The sequence below is a fragment of the Emys orbicularis genome, chromosome 1 (assembly GCF_028017835.1).
Source record: "Emys orbicularis isolate rEmyOrb1 chromosome 1, rEmyOrb1.hap1, whole genome shotgun sequence".
Taxonomy (NCBI): domain Eukaryota; kingdom Metazoa; phylum Chordata; order Testudines; family Emydidae; genus Emys; species Emys orbicularis.
In genome coordinates, this window is record NC_088683.1 from 204,680,073 (window position 1) to 204,699,976 (window position 19,904).

The window sequence follows — 19,904 nt, forward strand, 5'->3', positions numbered from 1 at the left end:
CCTTACAAGAGACCTTTTGCACAAAGCATATCCCATTTGCATTATAGTCACTTATTATCAAATTTTTTATAAAACTATCCCAGTTACATTATATTCACTTATTATCATGTTTTTATAAAACCATGTAGACTGCACAACGTCACACATGTATTTAAAGTGGTAGAAAATTTTATATATATGCACACACACACCATTATTTGAGAAATGTTATGTATTCATGCAATTAAACACTAGTGTAACACACATGCATGAGGGGGCAGATGTAGGTTGTGCAAGTTTAACTGGGCATCCTCAGCAATCCCTAGAGCAGCGCTGGAATAACTTAGGTTTCTAATCCTAAAGTTTGTGTACTTACCACAGACAGCCTATGGATGTGTGGTTATAGCAAGAAAAGTGAATGTAAAAATGGCACCTGCTCAACAGATCCAATCCCAGCATATTTTCAAAGTGATCTGCTTACTTTGTTAAAAAAAAATTAAAACTATTGTTTACACACTGTTAGCTCTGCAGTGCTAACAAAAATATACAAGAATGAGCTAAATTCTATTCTGATTCACACCTCAGGAGATTTTTTTTTCCTAAGCACCAGCTACAGAACATTTATTACTTCTGATGGTGCAAAAGCTAGAAGGAAGTCAGATTCACTGTCAGATCCAACTTAAGATGCAGGGATGGCAGGTAGGAAAATAAGTATTTTAACCTGTAAAGTGAGCAAATGTGATGATTTTCCATAGCAGTGAAAATCAGGTAATGTTACCAAATGCAATAAATCTATTCTTGTACAATATAATAGTCTGTGTGTAATTAGTGGTCCAAATTAAGGCAATGGGCAGGAAAGCTTAGAAGAGGTTTATTCCTATCTAGCCTTGGTAGTTTAAAATATGTATTATATGCAGTGAAACAGCAGGACCCCAAAGCAGTGGCATTCATTACCAAGCATGCTTTGTTGGAGGATGTATTCTCTCTTAGCATCAGCTTTCTCCTCCTAATGACCAAACAGATCAAGCTTAAAAAGTAACATCCTCTGTTTTTAAAGCAGTCATTAGGTTTGCATTTTAAGTTCTCATCTTCCTTTACCCTGGTATTTTTTCCATTTTTGAAATCTGGAACTGACAGACTGTTTTGTAATTTTAAAACAAAGGTCTTTTTTAAAGTCACCTGTGAACTGGATTGGTACTTTTTCCATTTGTTTTGTTAGATATTTGAGGCTGAAGATTTTCCTACTTAATTTTTATTTACACACAAAGTCATATATTCACAGTGTACTTCACATAAAACAAAAATAGGTAAAAAGATGCAGTACAACAAAGGCAGAAAGATAAACAGTTTAGGTTATTTCCACTATAATGTGCTGATTAAAGTAAACTAAAGTACTGTATTTATTACACTCTTCATAGAACACCATGACAACAGGAAAACTTTGAAATAGTTGGAGGAAACAGAGGGGAACTCATTAAGGCCATTTCCCTCCATTTACCTGAAGGCTTGCTTGTTTTAGGTAAGTACTCTTGAGTAGCTGCAATAAAGGAGGAGCTGAAATGCCTAGAGAACTAGCCAGCCAGGCACAGGAACACAAAACAGCAGACAGGCAAGCACTATGGAGGCTGCAGCTGCTAAATTCTTGTTCCAGACTACAGTGACTCAGATCTGTCACTCTGCCAGAGATATCCAGCCACATTCTCTCCATCCAAGAGAACAGCCAGAAAGGTAAGACAGAGGAAAGGAGAAATGCTTCCTCAACAACCCAGTTTTAAAAATCTCTAGCAGAAATACTATGTAGCTACAATGGGCAAAGACAGGACTTGCATAAAGGCAGGCATTCAGACCCTGGAGAAGAAATTCTGTGTTCTCTCTAACTATTGACAACATTTTTCATTAAAATAACACCACCTGCTAAACTACACTATGGGACCCATACTGCTTCCTTTGGCAACAGAACAAAGTAATTGAAATAGCTAGCCTATCTCGTTGTTTAGACTTTAAATGCACATTGCCCATAGTCAATGTGACCTTCTCAAATAGCTGATTGGAAACAGACTCCACCATAAAGAACTATCAGCTTAAAAAAAATGAAAACACTTCTCTGTTTTATCTCCTATTTTTACATGTTAAAAACATATTACAGAGCTGGTCAGAATTTTTATTTTTGCAAAAAATTGTCCTTTTTATTTGTAGAAGGTTTTCAAATGATAATTTTTTCATTCAGCTCTAGTTACAAATAAGGTTGCTTTAACTGAAAGATAAGAACGTTTTTTTTCAGTTTATTTACTTTGAGTGTTTGACAGCAGTTAGAGTATAATCAGTTTCACTCTTTCCCCTTTGTGTGGGTATTTAGAAACAGAGGAGAGAAAATACATTTAAAAATAGGTAAATGTGATTGTAAAACTAGAAAAATATTAGAGGGGAGATAGAGGCTGGTGTAGTACCTGAAACTGCTTACATTTTTATTAAACTGATTAGATTTCAAGTCAGCAGCATCACTTTAATGCAATAAATTGCTAACTAATAAAAATAGATCAGCCACCCTATGATCAAAATATAAGCAAAAAAAAAAAATCAAGTTGATCATGCAAAGCCAGGTGTAATCCACTTTAATTAGGAATACCTATTTGGGATGTCAGAGAGACAAGGTAGGCGAGGTAATATCTATTGGAACAACATCTGTTAGTGGAAGGGACAAGCTTCAGAGCTCTTCCTCATGTCACTGAGGAATTGGGATAGTACAATTCAATAAACTACCTAATTTATTTCATGAATAATAAGATTCATAAGAAGTTAAGTATATTCTAGAAATTAAATATTCTAAAAATTGATTTAAGTGTAATCCCTTTGTGAGCCACTTGGATTGTGAAATCAATTAATATTGTACCAATAGCTAATATGTGGGAGTAACTGTTTATCCAGTTCAGACTTTCCTTTGATATTAATTTTAGTGCATGTAAACTGACAGCACATAGAGAAGCCCACGGGCAGAATAATATCTACCACTGAAATCACATTTACCCACATCAATGTGTTGAGACAAGAATAAACTTATTTCAAAGGCACAGATAGCATGTAATGAAGATAACTGTCATTGCACTGAAATGTGCTTATTATCATAAAGAATTACCTATGAGAGTTTGTTGTTCTTCATTAAACTTTCAGTAACCCTACATTATGGAGACCCTGGATTCTCACAGCAAGAGATGCTGAACTGGGACGTCAAGGAATGGTAAGGATAAGTTCTGGAAAAAATCATCGAAGAAAGCCAAATGTGTTTTTAAAAAAAAAGTCAAAACTAGGAGAACATAGGAGGCCAATTTTCTTATTATAAAAATTAGGGCTGTCGATTATTTGCAGTTAACTCATGCAATAAACTAAAAAAATTATGAATTGCACTGTTAAACAATAGAATAACAATTTAAATTTATTAACTATTTTTGGATATTTTTCTACATTTTCAAATATATTGATTTCTGTTACAACACAGAATACAAAGTGCACAGTGCTCACTTAATATTATTTTTATTACAAATATTTACACTGTAAAAATGATAAACAAAAGAAATAGTATTTTGCAATTCACCTCATAGAAGTAGTATAGTGCAATTTACAAACATAGATTTTTTTTGTTACATAACTGCACTCAAAAACAAAACAATGTAAAACTTTAGAGCCTACGAGTCCACTCAGTCCTACTTCTTGTTCAGCCAATGGCTAAGACAAATAAGTTTGTTTACATTTACGGGAGATAATACCGCCAGCTTTTTATTTACAGGGTCACCTGAAAGTGAGAACAGGAATTCACATGGCACTTTTGTAGCTGGCATTGCAAGGTATTTATGTGCCAGATATGCTAAACATTCGTATGCTCCTTCATGCTTCGGCCACCATTCCAGAGGACATGCTTCCATGCTGATGACACTTGTTAAAAAAAGAATGTGTTAATTAAATTCTGACTGAACTCCTTGAGGGAGAATTGTATGTTTTGTGCTGTTTTATCCGCATTCTGCCATGTATTTCATATTATAGAAGTCTCAGTTGATGATCCAGCACATGTTGTTCGTTTTAAGAACACTTTCACTGCAGATTTGACAAAATGCAAAGAAGGTACCAATGTGAGGTTTCTAAAGATAGCTACAGCACTCGACCCAAGGTTTAAGAATCTGAAGTGCCATCCAAAATCTGAGCAGGACGAGGTGTGGCACATGCTCTCAGAAGTCTTAAAAGAGCAACACTCTGATGCGGAAACTACAGAACCTGAACCATCAAAAAAGAAAAATCAACCTTCTGCTGGTGGCATCTGACTCAGATGATGAAAGTGAACATGTGTCAGTCTGTACTGCTTTGGATCATATTGAGCAGAACCCGTCATCAGCATGGACGCCTGTCCCCTGGAATGGTGGTTGAAGCATGAAGGGCAGGGGTGAAAGTAAGGTGGTACGGGCTGGTATGGCATACCGGTAAAAAGTAGCTGCCAGCACCGGCCCGTACCGCTGACGTTAAAGCGCTGCCATAGCAGCGCTTTAACGTCGCTGCCCCTTTTGCGCCGCCCATCGGCAGCCCTGCCGGGCCCTTTAAATGGCCGCTGGAGCCCCGAGCAGTGTGGGCCAGGCAGCATGGATGGACAGGCTGGGGGACGCTGACCCAAGCCCCTTCCCTTCTGCCCGAGGCCCCGCCCCTTCCGGGGGGGAGAGGGGAACAGAACTGGCCCCATACCAGTAAGAGCTCCATTTTACTTTCACCCCTGATGAAGGGACATATGAATTTTTATCGCATCTGGCACGTAAATATCTTGCAGTGCCGGCTAGAACAGTGCCATGTGAACATCTGTTCTCACTTTCAGGTGACATTGTAAATAAGAAATGGGCAGCATTGTCTCCTGCACATGTAAACAAACTTGTTTGTCTTAGTGATTGGCTGAATAAGTGGACTTGTAGGCGCTAAATTTTTTTCTTTGTTTTATTTTTGAATGCAGGGGTTTTTTGTATATAATTCTATATTTGTAAATTCAACTTTCATGATAAAGGAGATTTAATTACAGTACTTGTATTAGGTGAATTGAAAAATACTGTTTCTTTTGTTTTTTACAGCACAAATATTTGTAATCAAAAATAAATATGAAGTCAGCACTGTACACTTTGTATTCTGTGTTGTAATTGAAATAAAAATATTTCAAAATGTAGAAAACATCTAAAATATTTAAATAAATGGTATTCTATTATTGTTTAACAGTGCGATTAATTGCGATTAATTTTTTTAATCGCTTGACCACCCTAATAAAAATAGAACAACAGTTTCAAGGTACATTTTTAATAACTCTCTGTTATTGTCTATAAAAACAGGACCTGGGATATGATAGCAGGTGTGAAAGGAAGCACAATAGTTACTGTTAAACAACAATTTCCATTTTATCACCATTAAAATAACCTCTCATGCTGAAGGTTTAATTTTGGGTCTCTGCCTAACTGTGAATGAGAGTGAGAAAGTTTGAGCAAAAAAAGTGATTTTTTTTTTTTGGACAGTGCTACAGCTAAAACAGCTAGGGGAAGAAAGTTGAAATGTGGTATAAGAATAGTCTTTATTCAAAGGTACTTCTTAATATTCTGGTGATAGGTTTTTTTAGTTCAAAGTACATAGCTCCAAGGAAGGCGTTAATAAATTTAATGTAGGTTCCAATCCTTCAAACATTTATGCACATGCTCAACTTTAAGCATGTGAATAATCCTATTGACTTCAATGGTAGTACTCACATGCATAAGTGTTTGCAGGATCAGATCCATAGCTATGTATCTGAAAAGTTACTGAAGGCATAGCTAGCTAAGGCTACAGCTATCCACAATGTACATCTTATGAGGGTCACTGTTCATAGCGATTCCCCTACATTCTGAGGTGCAGCTGTGGAGCACCTTTTCTTCCCTTTTTGTGGGCCTTTTAAGGTTGGAGGCTGTTGCTGACCCAACCTTTGGATGGCTCCTAGATGAGAGCCAAGGAGGCAACTCCAGCAGGCTTACAGAAGAATGTACCTACACAGCAGAGTTCTAAGCTTTGCTGGCAGGTACCCATCAGATGAGTGGGTCTCCCACTGAACACTCCTTAGCACATCTGCATCTATGGATACTCAGAACCAGCAGTGAGAACTTGAGGAATAAAGTAGCTAGAAGTTCCAAAGAGACTGGGCAACTTGGAGGAATTAAAGTTTCCGGGATCAGACAGCTGTAATACTCTTTACGTTGAAAAAATATCACATCTGTATAGAACGCTTTATGCAACCTATACATGAGGTTTTCAGCTGTGCCTGGCTCCCACCAATGTATTCACTGAATGTATGAAGTTCATCCATGTTAATTGCTAGGAGCCTGCCATTGTTAAAAAATTTATGCACAGTTCAAACAGCTACTTTTAATATTAATGTTTCCCTTGTTGTCCAGAACCTCCCAACTCCCTCTCTTTTATGCTGCAGGGCCCACCCAAGCTCCCCCATTAAACCAGGAGTCTCCACAGTTGGGGACCTAATGAGGAATGAAGGAGAAGAGCCCCACTTTGGCACTCCTTACCAGGTGCACAATAGCTGAGGAAGATTCTTGACTACTTTATAAGGTGGGGGGGGCGGATAACGAGGGGGAAGGCCCATTCTAATAGACTTAAGCAAGCTTCCTCAGCTACAGAATTCCTATATTTGCAGAAGAATGACATCTACCTATGAGCTTCCTAAAGTGCATGAGGCAAGATGTTCTGTTGGTGTCTAGCCAAGTAATTCTACATTATGGAAGTTGCACATGCTACATCAACAGAGCTTCGAGTCCCGAAGAGTGAAGTAGCTTTATTTTTCCCCTCTTCCTTTTAGAAAAGAAACAGGAAATTCCATACAAAAAACACATTGAGAAAGTGAAAATTGCACAGCAAAACACTAAAGAATGGAAAATTGGCAACATTAAGATTACACAAGCAACCTTAACTCAGTCCCTTAGTGCACATGCATTACAATACAATCTTTAGTTGTCTGATAATTAAGGCAACTGTCATGGGTATTTTTAGTAAAAGTCATGGACAGGTCACAGACAATGAACAAAAATTCACGGCCCATGACCTGTCCATGATTTACCATAATTTCCCCTGACTAAATCTTAGTGGGGATGGGGTGTCACTGCTGGGGGTGGTGGTGGCTGGGGGCCTGCTGCTCGGGGGGGCGCCCTGGGGGGGGCCAGCGGCACCACCTGCTGGGAGCTGCCAAGAAGAGGCTGCTCCAGCCACCCCCAGGGCTGCCCCCCTCTCCTCTCCTCTGCTGCTCCAGCCACCCCAGGACCACTGCCGGGGGCTGGCGAATAGCGGCTGCTCCGTCCGCCCCGGGACCACTGCTCAGGCGGTCCCCGGGGCCACTTGAGCAGGGGCTGGTGCAGCTAGCTCTGGGGCCACTCCAGCAGTGGCTGGCATAGCTGGCTGCAGGGCCAACTGAGCGGCTGGCTGCAGAAATGCTCCAGCAGAAGCCCTAGGCCAGCTGCTTGGGCGGCCCTGGGGTCAGCCACACTGGCTGCTGCAGAAATCATGGAGGTTGCGGAAATTCATGGAATCCATGACTTCCGTGGCCTCCGTGAGATATGGAGCCCTATGGATAATATACTTTTCCTCATATAACACAAAACATACAGGTTTTCCTACACCTGAAATACATATGTATCATTTTCCAACACTGTCTACTGTTGCATATGCCAGATAAGTCTATTAAAGTATTAAAAAAGGTTACACATTAAGTCACACTTACACACAAAGTTCAATTTAATAGTGAAAATGTGGTGGCATATACAGGTGCCTGATTTAGATGTGTAGTTAACTGCTTCACCCCCTGAATGCTTCTGAGAAATTATTTACTCTTGGTTTAAACTAAGAATGTGTGATATATGGGTTCTGACAAAATTAATACACACTTCAAAGGGAAGATCATATAAAATGTAGATCAAAGATATACTAGAACATTTTAATACTGAAAATAATTTAAGTATTAAAAATATTACAAGATGCTATACACATTATTTAAATGTGCGTAGGAAAGATAGAAAGTATGTCAAGAGACCATCCTTGTTTAACCAGGAGATCTTCAATTATCTGAAACTCAAAAAGAGTCCTACAGAAAGTGGAAACTAGGTCAAATTACAAAGGATGGATATAAACAAAATTAGAAAGGCCAAGGCACAAAACAGGATTATACTAGCTAGGAACACAAAGAGTAACAAGAAAACATTCTATAAATACATTAGAACCAAGAGGAAGAGCAAGGACAGGGTAGCCCATTACTCAGTAAGGGGGGGGGAAAACAATAAACAGCATATGTGGAAATGGCAGAAGTGCTAAATGACCCAGTGAATACCAGTGAAAATGAGGTAGGATCAGAAGCTAAAATAGGGAAAGAATAAGTTAAAAATTACTTAGACGAGTTAAACATCTTCAAGTCACCAGGGCCTGATGAAATACATCCTAGAATAATCAAGGAGCTGACTAAGGAGATATTTGAACCATTAGCAATTATCTTTGAAAAGTCATGGAAAACAGAAGAGATTCCAGAGGACTGAAAAAGGGCAAATATAGTGCCAATCTATAAAAAGGGAAATAAGGACAACCTAGGGAATTACAGACCAGTCATCTTAACTTCAGTACCCAGAAAGATAATGGAACAAATAATTAAGCAATCAATTTGTGAACACCTAGAAAATAATAAGGTGATAAGTAACAATCACAATGGATTATTCAAGAACAAATCATATAAAACCTATCTAATAGCTTTCTTTGACAGGGTAACAAGCCTTGTAGATGGGGTGGGAGGGAGTAAATGTTGTATATCTTGACTTCAGTAAGGCTTTTGATACTGTCTCACGTGACCTTCTCATAAACAAATTAGGGAAATACAACCTAGATGGAGCGACTATAAGGTGGGTGCATAACTGGTTGGAAAACCGTTCCCAAAGAGTAATCAGTCGTTCACAGTCAAGCTGGAAGGGCATATTAAGTGGTGTCCTGCAGGGATCAGTTCTGGGTCTGGTTCTGTTCAATATCTTCTTCAATAATTTAGATAGTGAACATAAGAACATAAGAATGGCCATACTAGGTCAGACCAAAGGTCCATCCAGCACAGTATCCTGTCTGCCAACAGTGGCCAGTGCCAGGTGCCCCAGAGGGAGTGAACCTAACAGGTAATGATCAAGTGATCTCTCTCCTGCCATCCATCTCCACCCTCTGACAAACAGAGGCTACGGACACCTTTCCGTTTAAAATGCTTAACAGGAGTCCAGAGTAAAAGTTTTCATTTAGTTCTCTAATCTTCATGGATTATTCCATAGACCTGGATTATTAATATCAAAAACTAGCAGAAAAAACACACAAACATTTCAGGCCATCTTTATAGATTTTAAAGAAGAAGAAAAGAGTACAAGTTTGCCAATACTTGTTAGATGCACCACATTATATTAGGGGTTTGTCTACACAGGGGTGGGGCAACTAATCTGCCACTTTCGAGTTAATCCACTTTGAAAACTCTTGCGTATGTACAACGCAACTAATTGTAGTGCATGGACTCTGCATTTATCATGAACTCTGGAATCCTGTTGCAAACTGAACTACCTTTGCTCCAAAGCAAATTAATCTAGTATTGTTCATGTGCATGCAATGATGCTATGCGCTGCTTTGGTAGTCTTTTAACGGCTATCCCACAGTGCTTTGCAGGCAACCATTGCTGACATGTCTGTTTACCTGTGTGCCCTTCCCTGCTCTGGGATGAAGTTGACTGCATGTCCCCTCACATTTAAATGCTGGCACACAGACAGATTTTGTCCATTCACTCCTGGATTCCAGTTTACCACAATAGCTGCAATAATACTCCAGAAGCCTCCACCATGCCTTGAGCAGCCGATTGGAGCCTAACCAAGACCTTGGAGCTCATCACCACCTGGGGCAAAGTATTAGTGCAGGAAGCTCTTGTGACCAGCCACTGTAATAAAAATCTTTTTTGTGGACATTGCTAGATAGATGTCAATGAGGAGGCGGCACAATTGGGATGCCAAACAGGACCAGATAGGCAGCGAAAAGCTCAGGAGCACCTACATTAAAGACAAGGGACAAAAGGGGGGGAAAATCCAGCAGGGTACTTGTTTCAAGTCCTTATCAATGGCAGAATGGTTGGCAAACCTGAGGGGCATAAAACAGAGAACTTGTGATGAAATGTTCATGGACATTATTACAGCATCCCAGAAACAAAAAAATCCAAAAAATGCAGAGAGGTAGAGGCAGTATCTGAAGACTAAGAGGAATCCAACAAGGAGCTTTCCAGGGATATCACTGCAGTGGCAAAGAACAGTATGGAAAGAGATACAGGGACGAAGAGCTCCTGGAGGCAATAAAAAGCCTTAATGCTCTGTTGCAGCACATGTTACTGTTAGGGCAGCAGGCAATGCAGTACTGCAAACCACCACCCAGCCATGTTATGCAGCCCTGGACAATACAGGCTACTGAGAACAACTCCTCTCCCCTCTCCCAGAGGCCATTCCTCCTTCTAGACCATCAAGAACAGTGGCAAATGGACCCCAGCTCTTTTGAGCCCTCTATTGCCCCTGGTATCTTTGAGCTTTGGCACTCTATCCCAGAAAGCCCACAAACCAGAAAAGCCAGAGCCAAGATTTATACTTGCCAGTGACTTTAAGCTCCCCAGCCCATTGTGTTGTGCCTGGCAGTGCACTGTTTTGTTTCACTGGTGGTTCAGTAAAACAGTTTTGTTTTTAATATGTTGTTTAATAATTAAAAGCCATTTGTCATTTTCGTTTCAGTTGAGCCTTCACTTCTGTTTGTTACATAACAGATTATGAAATTAAAAGTTCATTATTACATTAATAAGGAACCAGCAGTTCATTTTACACAGAAAATAGTTGTTTGCTCTAATTTATAAGGTTTTACAAACACATGTAGGCAACAACGCAGGGTGCAATAGGTATTGCCACAACGTTGCACTTTCAACACCCATAAACAATGCTGAAACAAAACTAATCCCACACCCTTCACAGGTTTACAGCTGGATGTACAGCTACAGTTTCAGGCCTGAGACTCAAAATAAGAGCAATAGGCGGCCCTGACAGCATTTCCCTTGGCTGTTTGCATTCTGTATTGGGCACCTTGTTGGGTGCTGAAGCAGCTGAGCAAGTCTCTGCACCTCAGCCCCCCACCCACCGCTCTTACTCTCACAAATATAGTGCAAAATACAACATGCTGCTATGATCTCCAGGATGTTTTTTTCTGCAGCTTCCAATCGACTTCTCCAACAGCACCATTTCCCTTTCAGATGTCTACTCAGCTACCATTCTGCAGCTACTGAGGCAGTAGTTAAACTGTTTCTTCCTTGTGTCCAAGTGGTCTGTGAATGGCTTCATTAACCAGGGAAGGAGAGGATAAGCTGAGTCTCACAGGATGACCAAAGCAATGTCCACATCAATAAAAATCCACAGTGTTGTCAGGGGCAAACAGTCCTTTCTCCATTAATTTTAATAGAGCAGAGTTCCAAAATATCCTAGCATCATGTGGACTCTTGCAGACAACCCAGCATTTGTGTCCATAAGCCTGCCATGGTTTTTGGCAAGCCCTTGGAGCACCATGGAGAAATACTCTTTTCTGTTTATGAATTTTGAGCCCCGATGGGACTAATAGGCATATGGGTCCCATCAATTGCCCAAATACAGTCTGGGAACCTCACGCTTGCAAAGTCATCAATAATCTCCTGAGAATTACGAAGCTTTTTAACATGGTGCAACAGTACCTTTTCCGTGGCATCATACACCTGCATGAGAATGACCGCAATGGTCGATCTTCCCACACCAAAATTGGTTTGCTATGGAGCAGTAGCATTTGGGGGTGGCCAGCGTCCAGATGGCAATTGCTACCTGCAGTGCCCCATATTCCTGGGTAAGCATGTTGGTTCGCTGCCACTGAAGCTCCAGGGCTAGTGCAGCACATATCCCCAGAAAGGTTGTCTTCCCCATCGTGAAATTCTCTCACCGCTGCTGGTCATCCCAGGTCTGCAGAACAATCATTTCCTACCTATCCACACTAGTTTCCTGAGCCCAGAAGCAGGACTGCACACTGTGAAGCTGCTCCAGGAATGGTCCTTGTGATCACAGAACCCCCCCTTGGGAGCTGCCACCTGATGTGCCAAGACTACCTCTGCCCCTGCCTTCCTGCCCCGTCAGCTTAGGACTTCAGTGCCCTGCCTGGTTTGAGCCAGACTCACTAGCCTGCTGCAAACCCAGACCCAAGTCTGAATCACGTCCCCTAACAGCTGTAGGCTTACCTGAAAGCAGCTAACAGAAGTGTTCTTGTCTTTAACACTCAGATGCCCAACTCCCAATGGGGTCTAAACCCAAATAAATCCATTTTACCCTGTATAAAGCTTATGCAGGGTAAACTCATTGTTCGCCCTCTATAACACTGATAGAGAGATATGCACAACTGTTTGCCCACCCAGGTATTAACACATTCTCTGAGTTAATTAATAAGTAAAAAGTGATTTTATTAAATACAGAAAGTAGGATTTAAATGGTTCCAAGTAGTAACAGACAGAACAAAGTAAGTCACCAAGCAAAATAAAATAAAACACGCAAATCTATGTCTAATCAAACTGAATACAGATAATCTCACCCTTAGAGATGCTTCAGTAAGTTTTTTCCTCAGACTGGACACCTTCCAGGCCTGGGCACAATTCTTTCCCCTGGTACAGCTCTTGTTCCAGCTCAGGTGGTAGCTAGGGGATTCTTCATAATGGCTTGTTCTGTTCTACCCATTTATATATCTTTTGCATAAGGCGGGAATCCTTTGTCCCTCTGGGTTCCCACCCCCCCACTTCTCAATGGAAAAGCACTAGGTTAAAGATGGATTCCAGTTCAGGTGACATGATCACATGTCACTGTAAGACCCCAAGCCTTCATTCCTCCCAGCCTGACTCACAGGATGGCTTGCCTGCAAACAGAGCCACAGTCAATTGTCCTGGTTGATGGGAGCCATCAAGATTCCAAACAACCATTAATGGCCCACACTTTGCATAATTACAATAGGCCCTCAGAGTTATATTTCATATTTCTAGTTTCAGATACGAGAGTGATACATTTATACAAATAGGATGACCACACTCAGTAGATTATAAGCTTTGTAATGATACCTTACAAGAGACCTTTTGCATGAAGCATATTCCAGTTATATTATATTCACTCATTAGCATATTTTTATAAAATCATATAGACTGCAATGTCACAGTCCTCTACTATCAGTTGCTTGGTGTCTTCCTCATCCACATCCTGGTTCCGTTGCTGCTGAAGATTCTTCTGTTGCTGGAAGAGCTGCTGCCACCACATTGTCTGCTCTGTGGTGCAGCTGGTGAAGTCCAACACTGATTCATTCAGTGTTGAGTGCTGAAATACACATCAAGCAGCCTCTGCATATTTGAGGTTGCCAGCATAGTGGCATGGAGCATTGTTGGGACAGAGCTGGCTGACAGCAATTCTAAAAAGGCATTGGCCTGCACATAAAGTAAGAACAGGGCGAAGACAGATGAATCGTGGGATTTTTCCTTTATTAAAGTTGAACTCCCTGGCTTCTGCTATGCATCCCACAATGCGCAGCAAGAAAAAACCCACAATGGACTTTTCTCAGCAGCAAAGCAAAGGAGCATGGGTTACCCTCCAAGAATGCCATGCCTTTAGTTCTCAGCAAGTCACTGCCATGTGAACACAATGATGCACACTGACAGAGGGCATAGCATTCCATGTGCATTGACAGAGGGCATACCATCCCATGTGCATGCTACTACTGCAGCTTGCGTACTGTGCATTCCCTGATGTGCAGCAAAAAGATGCAGATTAAACCCCCATGCATGCAGACATATCTTGTTTTTCAGAGCCCCCAGCAAATTAGTACAAATATGCTCTTTTGCGTGTTTAGCCAGCATAACAAGATCCCTTTCAAAGTCTCCATCAAACGGGACACCATCTTAGAGCCCGGCCATCCTTTTAATAAGATCCAGATTAAGTTTTAGGTCACAGGTTTTCAGTACGGACAAGGCATTCTGCCTTGTTATGGAAGGACTGTCATATTTCTCAATAGCAATTACGTATTGATGAAATCTGCAGTAAATCTTGATTTTCTTTGTACAACACTTGGCCTTGAGGTCACACAGGTATAAGGGGTAAAATAGGGAAGGAGACTTATTGGCCCAGGATGGAATTGTGAGCTGTATAGGGGCTTTCAAATACAAATTCAAAGCAAAGTTTTTAATCTACATTTTGGTTCACTGACTTAATCTTTAATCTTTCATAGTGCCCTCAGAGTGCTTTTGTAAAGGGGCACTCACCTGTTGAGCAGCTGGGTGTGGTACTACAGTCCTTTTCTTGCTTCTGGTGTCCCGAGCAGGCTGCCAGCCACCCTTGGAGGGTCTTCAGTGTCTTGACCCTCCAGTCAAGTCACAGTGTCCAAATAAATCCTTTCTGACATATTAAAAAGTCCGATAATTAAACAGTCTATTTCCCCTCACTAGGGCCTTCAGCCCTGCCTCTGGGCCCTTTAAATTCAGTCCTGTATTTTAGCTCCTAAACAAGGCCTGTCTCCTTCTTGGGGTTTAGACCACTTTATCTAGGCCACTAGAGGAACCCAGCCCAGGCACCCTATACACAGCAGCCACACACTTCTCACCACCTTTATTTCCAGCCCTATCTCAGGATCAACATCCCCAGGTTCTTCTCCCTCTGCAATCTCAGTGTAAATTCAGCCAGAAATAACCTCTAGCTACTTGTCATTCTCCTTTGGCCAGAGAAGAGCCCACTTCTTCCCTCCTTTGGTCCAAGCCAGGAACTGATATGCTAAGCTCCTGCAGCTCCTTTTATCTGAGCCTGCTGGGCTCTGACTGGCTGTCTCTAGCCCTTGGAGAACCAGGTCTCTTTAGTTTTCAAGATGGCCACTCCAGTAAGGCCTCTCTAGGCAGTGGTGGAGGACCACTTTTGAGGTTCTTTTCCTTGTACCTTGCTTTTTCCTGGGGTGGGGTGCAGAAAAGCAGCAGGGCTTCCCCAGTACAGCCCATCACAGCTCTGCAGTACCAAGTTAGTCACTGCAGTATCAGAACCTGTGTAGGTAAGTTCAGCAATAGCTATCCATAGACTATCCTCTATGGACAGGGATACAGACTAGATGATCCAAAAAATCTTTTTCATCTCTAACTTCTGTGGTACCCTCCTCATTTTGAAAAGTACCATGGGATCTTTGATTTCACTCAGCAGCTCCCTCTCCAGGACCAGGGTAAAAGGGACTTCAGTTTAACATCTCATTCACAGTACCTCTAATAGTGTAGCATCTCCTAGTATTCCACTGCAGTGTCTGCATTGGATAGGAGCACAAATTGTGGTGTGGCTCGAGTCCTCCATTTTAGAGGTTATTGCTGCCAGCTGAACCCAACCAACACAAAAGAAATGTCTTGGTGTGTTTGTTCAGCACCTAGCACAATGGACCGGGCCCATTAGGTGCTACATTAGCAAAGTAATAATAATAGTAATCATTTAAAAAAGAATGTTCCCTTTAAAACAAAAGCCTGAAATATTGAATTATTCATTTAGATGGGAAGTTTTAAGTACAGTAGTTTGAAAATTTAACTCAGTGGAATTATACTCCACAGATGTCTGATATCACTGGTCTACAATTTTTGAGAAGTCGTCTGCTTCAGAGATAAAATGTGCTATTTATTATGTATTTTGATGTTCTGGATTCAAATATGACAATTAAAACAACTGATTGGCTACTGTTTCTAAGATATTTAAGTTTTTACATTTTATGTCTATGTATATTGTGTAGATAGTAGAGTTTTAATCATAAATTGTAAACCTAGGTCTTTTCATGTGTTTATGGTTGCTTTACATGATAATATTTCACCTGTCCTGTTTATGTAACACTTTAAAAATCAGCAAAAGGGTTATATAAATAAAATTTATTATGAAACAAAAGGAAAAAACTATTATGTACATAGTTTAGTCCTATTCAGTGTCTACTCGGCGCTTCTTGGCTTGTCTCTTGTATTCATTAAATGGAGCATCTCTTGTCACTGTCCAGCAATAGTCTGCAAGCATTGATGGGCTCCATTTGCCCTGATAGCGTTTCTCCATTGTTGCAATGTCCTGGTGAAATCGCTCGCCGTGCTCGTTGCTCACTGCTCCGCAGTTCGGTGGAAAAAAATCTAGATGACAGTGCAAAAAATGTATCTTTAGTGACATGTTGCAACCAAGGCTTTTGTATGCCTTGAGGAGGTTTTCCACCAACAACCTGTAGTTGGCTACCTTGTTGTTTCCGAGAAAATTTATTGCCACTAACTGGAAGGCTTTCCATGCCGTCTTTTCCTTGCCACGCAGTGCATGGTCAAATGCATCATCTCGAAGAAGTTTACGAATCTGAGGACCAACAAAGACACCTTCCTTTATCTTAGCTTCACTTAACCTTGGAAATTTTCCACGGAGGTACTTGAAAGCTGCTTGTGTTTTGTCAATGGCCTTGACAAAGTTCTTCATCAGACCCAGCTTGATGTGTAAGGGTGGTAACAAAATCTTCCTTGATTCAACAAGTGGTAGATGCTGAACACTTTTCCTCCCAGGCTCCAATGACTGTCAGAGTGGCCAATCTTTCTTGATGTAGTGGGAATCTCTTGCACGACTATCCTATTCACAGAGAAAACAGCAGTACTTTGTGTATCCAGTCTGCAGACCAAGCAAGAGAGCAACAACCTTCAAATCGCCACAAAGCTGCCACTGATGTTGGTCATAGTTTATGCACCTCAAAAGTTGTTTCATGTTGTCATAGGTTTCCTTCATATGGACTGCATGACCAACTGGAATTGATGGCAAAACATTGCCATTATGCAGTAAAACAGCTTTAAGACTCGTCTTCGATGAATCAATGAACAGTCTCCACTCATCTGGATCGTGAACGATGTTGAGGGCTGCCATCACACCATCGATGTTGTTGCAGGCTACAAGATCACCTTCCATGAAGAAGAATGGGACAAGATCCTTTTGACGGTCACGGAACATGGAAACCCTAACATCACCTGCCAGGAGATTCCACTGCTGTAGTCTGGAGCCCAACAGCTCTGCCTTACTCTTGGGTAGTTCCAAATCCCAGACAAGGTCATTCAGTTCACCTTGTGTTATGAGGTGTGGTTCAGAGGAGGAGGATGGGAGAAAATGTGGGTCCTGTGACATTGATGGTTCAGGACCAGAAGTTTCATCCTCTTCCTCATCTGACTCAAGTGAGAATGATTCTGGTGCATCAGGAACCGGCAGTCCTTCTCCGTGGGGTACTGGGCGTATAGCTGATGGAATGTTTGGATAATGCACAGTCCACTTTTTCTTCTTTGACACACCTTTCCCAACTGGAGGCACCATGCAGAAGTAAGAATTGCTGGTATGATCTGTTGGCTCTCTCCAAATCATTGGCACTGCAAAAGGCAAAGATTTCCTTTTCCTGTTCAACCACTGGCGAAGATTGGTTGCACAAGTGTTGCAGCATATGTGTGGGGCCCACCTCTTGTCCTGATCTCCAATTTTGCAGCCAAAATAAAGGTGATAGGCTTTCTTAACTATAGTGGTTATACTGCGCTTTTGTGATGCAAAAGTCACTTCACCACAAACATAGCAGAAGTTATCTGCACTGTTCACACAAGTACGAGGCATCTCTGCTCACTTTGGCTAAACAGAAATGTGTCCCTTTGCAAAATCAAACATTGACAAATAAGAGAGCACGACACTGTATGATTTCTAGAGCTGATATAGGGCAATTTGTTCAGCAGAGTGATGTAAGCTTCGTTATGATTGCATCATCCATGACTTCTAGGAATAACATGATGCAATTCATATAATGTATGACGCAATACCAGCTTCAGATTGCATCATTCATTGTTTTGCCTAAAAAGCAAGTACTGTCCAAACCCAGTCAGATTTATTCATAGATCCAGTCAAAGATGTATTTTAGTCATTTCTGGTTTAAATTGAGATCCCTTCCCTTTATAACTCACTTATCCTCCGCCATTCCCAAGTCAAGGGTCGTATATACTGACCCAATAGCATATCTTGAAAACTAGAGCCAATCAACAATTTTAAGCATCATTTTCGTTCTCAGTGGCCCAGAATTAGTAAAGTTTGACTACATTTATTTCAGAAGCATTTTGGCTGTAGAGCAGTGTATTATAATACCTGAGATTTAATTAATATATAGTATGCATTTTCTTGCCATTACAAGAAAATTGTAAAATCTTAGATAATTTTTATAGCTGTTTCTAAATCACACATATGTGTCTTTACAGTCTGAACTGGACGGTGATCAGAGAAATTTTAGCTCAAAAGGAGCTTTGGGGTTTCAGCATCCAGTGAGGTGAGATGAATCCTATAAGTTGATCCAGGAAAAGTGAAATTTGTATTTTTGTTCTTCAGTAATAAATTTCCTCCGTGACAAAGTGTTAAACTGTGTAATTCACCTGAGAAGACACACAAGGTAAGCAGGATCTGAAGCAACATGCTAAATCATGACATTAGAAAGCCATAGAAAGAGCCAATGTCATCCTGACAGACCAGACTTACCCCACTGTGAGTTAAGGTTACATAATTAACATCCCCTCAAAAAAGGAAATTTAAAATCAAGGTATCCAATAGTACATACCTTCTCCTCCTCTACCCAGAGAGACATATCTCACCACTAGAACCACCCCACACAAAAACAGATCACAGCCTTAAACCAGCCTTCCAGCACCCTTCCTCAAACTCCCCACCACCATTAACAAACAAACACATCCTCTCTCTGACTACCAAGTCTGCACAGTTCTAGAAAAATCACATTTGCTCATGTTCTCAGGAGCAGCACTTTGTCAAATAGAGACCTCTGGCTAACCCAATATTTGGCCTTCCCCCCTCTCCCCCCCCCCCAAAAGTAACTGGGGATAAACAGTCACTGCCAAAACCAATAGTACTGATCAGGGAACAGATGGGACTACTTCAATGAGGCCTTTAGATAGAAGGATGGTTTAAAACATGGAGAGATGAAGAGGAGAGAGAAGCCATCAAGGATTCAGAGGAGCCTCCCTTCCACAAGGAAGGGAAGAAATGTAGCCTTCAGACACAAGCCTTGAGTCAGTTAGTCTGGAAGGATTCTAATACACCTCTACCCCAATATAATGCGACCCAATATCATATGAATTTGGATAGAACATGGTAAAGCAGTGCTCCGGGGGGGCGGGGCTGCGCACTCCGGCGGATCAAAGCAATATAACGTGATATAACGATATAACGTGGTTTCACCTATAATGCGGTAAGATTTTTTGGCTCCCGAGGACAGCGTTATATCGAGGTAGAGGTGTAGTTTTACATGGTTTTTATAAGTGGTTTTGTTTTGTTTTACTAGACTTTATTTGCCCAAATCTAAATCTCAGAAGTTCCTACACAACATTGGAAAGAAGGTTCTGGCCAGTTTTCCAGTACAAGCCACAATTCATTTCTACAATGACGACTCTGATTCTGAAGATGACGAGGAAGGAAGGAATTCAGCTTTATAATGAACATACTCAGCCTCTGAGGACCATGTAAATGAAGAGACAAAAAATGGCCTCTAATGTGTTTACTAGCAAAAATCATATAAACCAAAAAACAGATCTAAAGCTCATGTGAGAATCATCTTCTTGCTGTCATGTGAAAAATAGTGGGGAGATGCAAATGGCAACAAACATGGAAGGTTTGTTTTCTTTTTGGGAGGCTTACAGGAACAAAAGTCCTTAGAGCAGTTTTTAGAATTTTAAGTTGCAGAGCTTTGTGTGGTCTCCAAACTCACTCTGGCTGGAGTAACATCTGTATTAAGACCATTAATGTCACTGTTACCAT

At 41.0% G+C, this 19,904-nt stretch overlaps 1 protein-coding gene across 1 annotated transcript; it reads left to right on the forward strand.

Moving 5' to 3' along the window:
* Positions 1 to 1,597: 1,597 nt before the first annotated feature.
* Positions 1,598 to 19,582, forward strand: RIPPLY3 (ripply transcriptional repressor 3). The gene is made up of 4 exons (XM_065400439.1): positions 1,598 to 1,707; positions 3,148 to 3,214; positions 18,341 to 18,408; positions 19,432 to 19,582. The coding sequence occupies exons 1-4, from the start codon at positions 1,598 to 1,600 to the stop codon at positions 19,580 to 19,582; spliced, it is 396 nt and encodes a 131-aa protein (XP_065256511.1).
* The last annotated feature ends 322 nt before the right edge of the window (positions 19,583 to 19,904 follow it).